The 10,582-nt window shown below is 44.3% G+C and overlaps 1 protein-coding gene across 5 annotated transcripts in view; it reads left to right on the forward strand.

Annotated features, from left to right (window-relative positions):
* Positions 1–1,603, forward strand: part of SFMBT2 (Scm like with four mbt domains 2) — a 201,950-nt gene extending 200,347 nt beyond the window's left edge. For all 5 annotated transcript variants that reach the window (XM_019738254.2, XM_019738252.2, XM_019738251.2 and 2 more), the window contains one exon: positions 1,233–1,603. In XM_019738254.2, coding sequence (XP_019593813.2) covers positions 1,233–1,373 — 141 coding nt within the window. In that variant the 3' untranslated portion in view covers positions 1,374–1,603. The remainder of the gene's footprint in view (positions 1–1,232) is intronic.
* Positions 1,604–10,582: the final 8,979 nt, after the last annotated feature.

Below are 10,582 nucleotides of genomic sequence, written 5' to 3' on the forward strand. Positions count from 1 at the left end.
CTTCATTTGCATTGCTGCCGCCCTTATTAGGGACTGAGAGCACATCAAGATGTGCTTTTGAACTGATCATATGATAAATTATGCTTACTCTCAACGTCAGTCTTCCCAGTGCTAACTTTTACACACAGTTTGGTTCTTGGCTGTAGATATTTTCAAGACAGCTAAATAAACCATTAGTTTAAGAAAATAAAGCACGAATGCAAACTTGACTGGTGCGTGATGTCTGAGATTCATGCTTGCGTGTGGTTGCATGAGTAGTAAGTCTTTGTGGCTTGTGGCAGCTCTGGCACTGCTGCCCCAAGTGCCAGGAATTCTGGTGCGCTGGGTTCCTTTATGCTCTCGTTCACCACTGATCTTTGTCATTGTACTGGGCCTGTCTCCTCTTGGAGCCTCAGTTATTCCCTCTGGAGTATGAAGCGTGTCCTGGTGGATAGGAAGAGGGGCTGCGGTTACACTCAGTTACCCGGTTATACAGTATCTCCATTAATAAACCCGGTTATCACAGGAAGCAGTGGTGAAGAGGGAAAGCTATCCAGTGGGATGGTCTGAAAGTTTGGGGGTGAGCCTTTGTGCCCTCCTTCCTGCAGTGCATGCAATCGAACAGTCATTTTCCTATGCGGCCGCTGCAGGGACAGGCGCAGAAGGACTGAACAAGATGAAACGGGGAAGTAGACCTGTACAGGTCGCACTCCGTTCTGGGTGATGTAAGTGTGTGAGTGTCGGTGGGCGTGTGTGTGCCCGCGTGTGTCTCTGGAAAACTGTTGTGTAGTTGGTGTCTCTCTCCAGCATCTCCTCACCATTCTGATGGTGGATGTCAGACCTCGACAGGGAAGAGAGAGCGCTCTTTCTTTTAGTGGAGAACCCTTTTCTGGGGGCTTCAATTACTTCACAGCAGAATATGGGAAGGACTGGGCCTGGGGGCCTGGGGTGTTCCCCCAGCCAGGGGCAGTGAAGTTTGGAGAGAATTCCTGCAGCAGCCCACTTACCCAGCTCTCCATCCCCACCAGCCGAGGCATGTGAATTTAAGAGTGGCCAGAATTTTCTTAGCAAAGGGAATTGATTAACCAAAACATGAGACAGCCGTCAAACCAAGTTGCTCTCTGCCTGCGCTCTGCAGTCGGAGGAAGTGACAGCCGCCCCCCGCGCCTTGACCCCAAGGACGAAGGCTGCTGTGATGGCTGTGTGGCCTTGATGCCCTGTCTAGGCGCTAACCTGGCTCTGTTTTCCGGCAGGACATCGACGGCCAGGCGCTCCTGCTGCTGACGCTCCCGACGGTGCAGGAGTGCATGGAGCTGAAGCTGGGGCCCGCCATCAAGTTGTGCCATCAGATCGAGAGAGTCAAAGTGGCTTTCTACGCCCAGTATGCCAACTGACTGCCCACTGTGCCTCAGCCGTGCAGTGTCCTAGGAAGGCTCTCAGGACTGGAATGCTGATTTTTCTGGGAGACATGAGATAGTTCATACACTGTCACCGAAAAGCAAGAAGCACGAAGGACCTCCTTCATCCTCCAGCCTGTTTCGTAGTTCCTTGTTTTTAAAGCACAGCCCAGGGCCACAGCAGTGGCCTCTGGAGTGTGTAAATTAAAGTTGTATATCAGACCCTGCGGGATATGAAAGAGCTTCTTTGTGTATCCGCATCTCACCTTTCTCCCGCCCCAGAGCAGGCAGCTTCCTGTAAACAAGGTCCTAAACCAAGGACCTTGAAAACGAAGGTGCAGTTGATGTCTTTATGAGTATGACTGAGGGGGTGCCTGGCTGGCGGTTTCTGCTCTACTCCTGAGGCACATTTTGAGATGCTTCTTTCACATCGGTACATGTGTGGCTGTCACCGCAGTTTGATCTTGGTGGCAACTCATTTCTCAAACACAACTGTAGGCGATGTTTCAGGATGTAGTTATAAAAAGATGGATTGAACCTGCATTGCCTGTCAGAGGTGCCTTTTGGGAAGCACGGGGACCGAAGGAAGGTGGCGGTCATTGCAGTGAGACAGTTTTCCCTGAGTGATGGACATCTAGAAAAGTCTGTAGAGAGGACTTCTTTTTGCAGGTTGTTTTACGGAACCTCAAATATCGCTAACATTCTAACTGAACTGTGACCAGACCAGGGAGAAACTCCTGTAGTCTCTTGGGAAAGGGTGAGTTGTATGTTGAAGGGAAAGCTTAATTTCAGAGAGGAGTGAGGAGAGTTGAGGGGAGCTTTTTATAAACCAGCTATACCCCCTTAGCAGGATCCCTGGGGCAGGATCCTAAAGAGATTCCCTTTGGGCGTCTCTCTTGTTCGGTTCAGGTCACTCGAGGACGAGCACGCCCTGGACCTGGAGTTGGCCCAGTCCTTACCTGGGGGGCAAATTACAAACTCTGATCTTGGGTAACACGGAGTCACTCTGGACCTCATTCTTGCAAAGTGACAGGTTGGAACACTTAGGAGTGAGCACACGTCCCCCTGCTTCTGCTAAGGGAAGAGCCCAGGTTGGTCAAAATGAGAAGAAGAGTAAATGAACAAGAAGGGTATGACTGCAGTTTTTAACTCTATAATTCCTGTGGCTTTCAGGTTGCTTATGACATTTCTTAGACAATTTTCATTGAATCAGTGAAGTCATTTGCAGAAAGATCTGCGGCTCTCAGCACTGGTTGGTCTTTTGTACCAAGCACTTCATCTGTGTATGTCCCGGAGTGACCCAGTATACATGTTCAAACCCAAATGGGCTGTTACATTGTTACAGCAGTCACCCAAATGCCTTTTCAAACATACGCAAGGAAGCCAAACCTTCAGATTGTTCAGGCATGGACATGAAAAGCACAGGCCACACACCCTTCCGTTACTGTTTTCACTATACCGTGTTTCCCGAAAATAAGACCTAGTCGGACAATCAGCTCTAATGCGTCTTTTGGAGCAAAAATTAATGTAAGACCTGGTCTTCTTTTACTATTAATATAAGACTGGGTCTTATATTAATTTTTGCTCCAAAAGACGCATTAGAGCTGATTGTACAGCTAGGCCTTATTTTCAGGGAAACATGGTAGTTGCCTTGATCGTTTTTCCTTGATGGGGGTCTCAACAATTCCAGTAATACCATGTGGGGGGCTTACTCGCTGTTCACATTCCTGCTACATTTTGAAGGAGTGACTGTCAGGTTTGGAAAAGTTCGATTACTAATGCTAACCTTTATTAACATTCTGTGACTCTTACGGATGAAAATGGAAAACATTATTTTGCGGTGGAGACTTTGTCATCTCCCTGTAGCTGATTTCTACAGTCCAGTTTTAAATGCCTGACAAACATTTACCTGGGGCCTGCTGATAGAAGGACCCATGTCCTAACCGCTAGCGGGCACCAGCATAGGATGGAAATGTCCGCGGTGACACGTGCTTAGCTGCCAGCCCGTCCCTCTTCTAAGCCACAGCTCTCATCTCTCGGCTTCCCACCCCTGCCTTCTCAGCCACATGCTTTTGGCCTTAAATGCTCAGTCTCGTGGAGTTAAACTCGGTCACGCAATTGGAAAGGGCACCCATTCCAAGATCTTGACATTCTCCCTGCGCTGACTCACTGACCATCCTTCACTGTGGCCTTTGCAAGCTGAGCTCTTTCTGTTGCATTTGAAACGGGCATGAAGGAACGTGGTGGCTACAGCATAACATCGTGTTTTCAGAACAAATGTGACCTTCCTCGTGCCCTTTCATGGAATGGCACGGAGGAAGAGGTGCTACACCAGAGTAAGTAGACTTTCTGGCGGTCTCTGGAATCCACCCAGAGGAGCCACTGGGCAGCCCGGGCAAGACCCGACCACCACTGCTGTGGGAAGCTTCCTGCTCCCCGCAGGCCAGTGCCCGAGACCTCCTCGTCCTCAGTCTCTGCTGCTTCTGCTTTGTGTGTGTGTGTGTGTGTGGTGAGGAGAGGGCGCTGCCACCAGAGGCAGGAGAAGGCCCGGCTCGGGGGGACCACCACGGAGCTCATCCACATGCCGTCTCCCAGCCCTTCTGGGAGCCAAGACACATTTTGAGACCAAGATGATGCTTTTGCCTGAGTGTTGCCAGCTGCTCCTGAACTTGTGTTCTTTGGGGATTTCTGTGATGACACCAGTAGCAATTCAGCAACAGAATTGCAAGATGGTGTTCGCTCTATGTAGGATTCACCTCTCACCAGCTTCTATCTTAGAAATAGGGCCAATTTCCAAGGAACGTTTTACTGTGTTATTACTGTGCTTCTTACGGCAGGAAATGCTGATGTTACACCTGTACCCCCCCAGTGCCACCACAGCCCTGAAGCAAACATTTCTTGGTCGAAACACTCCAATAAGTAATGTCCCTCCCTCCCCCTCTTTGTCCCCAGATGCTACAGTCTCTCCTCTGCCTCTCTGATTGATACTTTAGGACCAAAGTCTTGGATCCTGCACACACCACACCGCTTATTACCTCCTGGAACAGGCCAAGAAGCGGGTGTTCCCTCCTGGCCTAGCAGACACTGCCGTCTGGATGTGTGTATAACTTGAGAAGCAGAAATGCCACCTCATCTTTAATAAGAGTCCATCACTTGATCCACCCGAAACCTAACGGAGCTTGTTTCAGCTCCTAACTTCTTGACTTCATTTGTACTGTGTTGGAAAAAAATATCTATCCACAAAAAATAAAATCATAGAAACCTAAAATGAGTAGGGTATAACTGGCAGAACAACCTCCTTGCTTTTCAAGGGGGGGGGGGGGGGAAGCAAAGACCAGTTTCCTTCACCACGGAGTTGCATAGCATGGAGAACTCATCCATTACTTTTAAAATTAGGTGCATTTGATCAAAGTTTGACTTATACACAGTGTTTGAGCTGTACAGTTATTAGGTTGCTTTACCTTATTTGATCATATTTGAAAGATTATTTCCTGTGTTTGCTTTGATTTGTTCCTCAATAAATTAAAGTGACTCAAACCTTTAACACTGCCACCTCTGACCCTTACTAAAATCTCTAGAAGGTTGATTTTGATCAGCCTTTGAAGACTGGTCTCAGTTTCCTAATTTGTTTCATAGAATTCTGAGTGTTGTATCAGGCAAGTTCAGAGATTTCCCTTTTATCTTATACCAAACACCCCTTTGTAAGAGCTGTTCTCCCTTTGTTTTGGAAGCACTAGGGGTTTCCATACTTCTTTTGTAGAACACCCATTTATATTTATTTCTGTATATAGAACTATAAAAACAGTAGTGTTATAATCTTTGTTGTGGTTTGAGCATCATTTTTGCCTTTTTGTTAAGATGGTGAATCTAGGCTCCAAGTACTCTATTCTGTCTTTAGAAAGCTGTGATCGAGTGTATAATTATTTGAAGGGAAAAATAGTAAATTAAGATAGCTGTCATTTGTAAGGAAGAAATTGTTGGAGAGAGATGCATACTGCCCATGTCTCTGGTGCAATAATTAAATAGCAAGGGAAAGCTATATTGGCAACTATTACAATTTAATGATTCTCTTATTTATTCACTGTTGTTTTCTGTTCAGGCATTTTCTGTAAATTGTTTTACTCCCTTTGATGTGGTTGAATTTTTAAGTTGATCGATTCTCATAGCTTTTATCAGTAGAGTTGGTTTAGAAGTATCCAAAACATGATGTGATAAAATTGAATTGTGCTATTTCTGACCCACTTCATTTACCTAAAACCTGTAATTGCTGACACCTGGTGCTACCTTGGGTTTTGATTCAAAGCACCTCTAGTTGCCATGGTCAAAAATCATTAAAGCAGTGTCCTGAGCTGCAGACTTTCTATCTTCCTGGTTTTGTGGTAAATGGCTAGGATTTGGTACCAGTGTGTCTGTAGGTCTTGTCACATAACCAGTCAAAATGGAGCTTCACATGGGCCAAAGTGATGCATTGAAGAAAAAGTCAAGTTCTGATACAAATGTTTGCTGAGAAATCACCTATGATGGGAAATTGCAGGCAACGTTTTTTAAATGACAGAAAAAAATAATCATCTCATTGGTTGTTCAAAATGGGAGCTAGCATGATATCTGGAAGCGTAAAATATCCACAGTCGTGAATGTCGCAAGCCCTTTTACTGTTTTGCATTCCAGTTTGAATAATTTGTATTGAAATTTGATTCATATCTTGTGTATGTTTTGGTATGTAAAAGGGAAAAATTAGTGTTTTTACTTTTGAGATTTGCAGGACGAAGGGCATGTTGTTAGTTTGTTGTAAGATTGTATTCTGTATATATGTTTTCATGTAAATAAATGAAAATCTATATCAGAGTTATATTTTAATTTTTATTCTAAATGAAAAAACCCTTTTTACTTGAATAAATTGTAAGCCACATTGTTAATAAAGTAAAAATAAAATCTATGGTGGTGCTTGTGTCTTTGTATTGAAGGTTATTAATTATTTTTAGGGTTTGCATTAGAAGTTTTTTCTTTTTTCTTGCCATGCACTAAGACGTATGTTTACAGGGTTTTAACTGTGGCTCTCAAAATGCTGTTGCCTGTCAGGGCCACCTGTTAGCTTTGGAGCTTTGGACTCAGGGAACTTGTGTTTACTCTTTTTACTAAAACGTTACTGCCAAGGGTGCCAGAAAAATGTGTACACATTTTAAGAGATGTTATCTGTGTATCATGTTTCCCCGAAAATAAGACCTAGCCAGACAATCAGCTCTAATGCGTCTTTTGGAACAAAAGTTAATATAAGACCCGGTCTTATTTTACTTATATAACATATAATGTAATATATATAATACCAGGTCTTATATTAATTTTTGCTCCAAAAGACACATTAGAGCTGATTGTCTGGCTAGGTCTTATTTTAGGGGAAGCAGGGTATTACCTTTCAAAGTTGAATTGAATTACAGTAGCAATGTGTAGTACGACGTTTCCTCAGAAGATGGCGTTAATCAAGTGAATGCTAGCGTCACTGTGCAACAGGCAGGACAGTCAAAATGACGGAAGCACAGTTGTCGTTTGAGGCGCGCAAGACCATTTTGAAGAGGTATTTGAAATTCGAGAACGTTGTGGAAGTACGACGACAATGGAGGCGTGAGTGTGCAACAGAACCTCAACACACCTAACAATTGCACACATTCATGATAAGTTTGAGACGCATGGTGCTCTGTGTGACGTGCACAAGGGAAGATCCGGGAGGCCTCGCACAGCAACACGTCAAGCAGTAGTTCTCCATAATCAGAAGTGTCTGGACGCTGATGGGAACCACTTTGAGCACCTCTTGTCATTGCAGAAGTCAAACGTGACTTGTATTCATCTTTTGTTATCGGTAAATATTGAGTACTACAATTTTAATACAGTTTTTTCCTTTCTTAAAACGTGTATACATTTTTTTTGGCACCCTCTGTATTTATTCTCACGTGATCACCTCTAACTTTCTCATTTTCAATGATACTAGTTCTATAATTACCTGGTGCATTACTAGAAATATTACTTATTGTCTATGAGAACGATGAGTAAATAACCATATTTGCACTTGTCCTTTAAGTGTCACAAATAGGTCTTAGCCGTCTCTGTTGGAAAAGGAAGAGGTCCCTGTGCCACCCGGCTGTGTCGGGGCTCTCACAGGTGGAACCTGCTCCTTTTTCCTGTGCCACCACAGACTCTGGTGGCATTACCTAGGGATGGAAGTAAGGTGAAAGGGTGTAGGGGGCACTTAGGGAAAGGGGGTAGAGGAACCCTGAATTGTGAGAAATTTCCCCTTCTCCCAATTGCAGATGTTCTCAAGCATTTTACTTTAAATATATCCTCTTGCCCTGCTAACAGTGAAGTTCGGCATGCAGAAAGTTCTTGTTTCGTTTTTTAATTATAATTGTGGAAGCTTCTGCTTTTGTAAAACTTTAATAATAAAAACAAAGTGCGAGAAGGCAGACAAAAGTGGGAAGCAGATTGTTCATTTTCTCAGAATATACTAGAAACAAATAGGTCAAGGGTTAGATGGCTGAGTAAGTATGACCATTGTATTTCTATTTGTAATGAATTTGGATGAGGAAATGTAAAGACTGAATACATAACAAAGTGAGAACGGAATGCCTTCCCAGCACCCTCCTTGCCTGAAGGGCAGGAACATCAGGCCTGCTGGTGCTTTGCAAAATGACATTGTTCTCAAGATGTGTCCCCACCCATCATCACTCCCATGATAATGAGATGAAATGGGCATTACAGCCCCAACCTCGGAAGGATGGTCCACACACCAAAGAGACTACAGGATGTGGCCAACGCCCACTGGCAGAAGCTGGGAATTTGACGTGGGAGTAGCTGAGGGTGTCACACCAAGCAGGACAGAACGTAACAGCGGATATGGGACATTCAGGGCGTGGGGCACTTACCTAGGATGGGATTTAATATTTTTATAAGGACCATTTGGGGCCAGTCTAAGGATGACCTGGAATGGCCTACAGTGAACAAGATGGAAAGGCCAGAATGTCCTTTTCCTCATGCTGAACAAGAAGGCTGGATGTGTATGTAAATCAGGGCTGCTCTCTTTTAGAAAATAGTTTGCAGGGACATTGGACTTGCACTTCCCCTCTTGGGAAAAAACTGAGGGCATCTGTCCTCAGCATATGAGCGTTGGATGTCACGGAGTTTGAGTGGCACAAGGGATGTCAGTGTTATGTCAATGAAAGCATGTCCCCAGATCCGCTGCCTCCTGCCTCGCGGTTCCCCTGTGGATGGCCCCAGCCACTGTGGCTGTTACTTGTCACCCAACACTGCTAGCTGTCCCAGCATCTCCCAGGGTGAGGGCCAGCTCCGGCAAGCTCTCTCCATTCTGCCATGGAGACAGCCACAAGCACGCTGGCTCTCAGAGCCCTTTGCACTGGACTCATCAAAGCTTTAATTCCTGCCTTCATTTCTGGACCCAGAGGAAGCACTGGGCTGTGGAATGTGGCTGCTTCAAGTGACAGAACCTGCAAGTGCCAGGAAGTTCATGTCCCACGGGCAAACTTGGATCAGAGAGAGACAGGATGTAGCCAGCAGATAAATTCCTCAGCCATCCTCCCCCAGCTGGACCTTCTCCCACGTGGCGGTGTGGCACACAGGCTGTTCGGACATCCCACAGGTCTGAACACTTTCTTGTGCTTCTTTGTGAAATCGTGGCCAGCTCTTATAATGCACGACTGCATGGAGCTTGCCCCCTTCCAGGCCTAATTTCCCTCAGCCTGGGGATTCCACCAGGAAGACACCGGCATATAAGCTTGTCTTCAGGATTTGTTTTCTAGGGAACTGGCCTGAGACAGCAGGCAGCTATTATTATGCTTGCATATGCAATGTGCAAATAATAATGACAAAATATGCTGGCGAAATCCAGCCGCCATCTGGAGCCTGGGAAACCTATCAGCCTTGGGTAATTGGGACTCTTCGCGACATGAATCCTTTTTGAATTACTTTAAGACATGGGTTGGAAGTTCAAATTAAAAATGTTCTTTCTGGTTATTAAAGTGATACATGTGCATTGTAGAAAATGTGGAAAATAAAGGGCAGTTATTAAATTGACCCATCATGTTACTATGTCCAACTACCGTTTTACCATATTTCCATGTGTGTTTATAACACAGTATTGAAATCAAGCTGTTTATACCTTTAAACTTTTTCAACTCACCATTATTTTGTAATCATGTCTCTGGGGTGGAGTTAATATTTTTATAAATCTCATATTTTTATTTTAAATGTTTTAATACATTTAAAAATAATCCAACATAACAAATTTTTATGTACCATCCACCCACCCAGCTTCTAAAAATATTATCGTTTTGCCATATTTACTTTGGATTCATGTATTTTGTAAGACCTTCTAGATGGAGTTGAAACTCCCTTTATCTCCTCTCTGATTGTATTTCTCTCCCTCACATCCCAGGGGGAACCACGACTGATTTGGGTGTTTTCCATTCCTAGGTATGCTGTAACGATAACATACACCATTGTTTTGTGGGTCTTCACTATTTTACTGAAATGTCACTATGCTACTTGCATCATATTGCAATTTGCTCTTTTTGTTCAATATTATTTTTATGAGTTTTTCGCATGTTAAACTATGTATCTCTCCTCATTTTCATTGCTGCATAAAATCCACGCAGTGTATCATGATGTACTTATCCATTCTCATCTTGATGGACCTTTTAAGTTCTCAGATTTTCATACAGTTCTTACGCACTCATGAAGCAGTGTCTCTAAAAGACGCGTCTAAAAGGAATTGCAGGGCTGTGGACTAGACACCTTTTCAGTGGCAACGGATGTGCCGGGGTGTCTCAGGCAGGGGTTCCAGTCTGCACTCCTGCCAGGCGTGGGGGAGTGACCCTGCTCCACATCCTTGCCCATACTTGGCAGAGGTTTTCATTATTATCAGTCTGGTGAGTGTGGACATGGTAACTCAAGATAGTTGGGGTTTGCATTTCTCTAATCACTAGCAAAGTTTAGCATCTTTTCATAAGCTTATTGACTATTTATGATTTCTCTTTTGTGAATTGCCTGCTCATAACCTATACAGATCTGCATTCTCTCTCCATCCCATCCATCTTTCTCTCTCTGATTTATAAGGGTTTTTAAAAGATAACTTCTTGACATTCACCCCATATCGATTGCTTGTGTTGCGAATTTGTTTCTCTGCGTTGTTTTTGTCCTTT

Source organism: Rhinolophus sinicus, linkage group LG02, assembly GCF_036562045.2.
Source record: "Rhinolophus sinicus isolate RSC01 linkage group LG02, ASM3656204v1, whole genome shotgun sequence".
Lineage (NCBI taxonomy): Eukaryota > Metazoa > Chordata > Mammalia > Chiroptera > Rhinolophidae > Rhinolophus > Rhinolophus sinicus.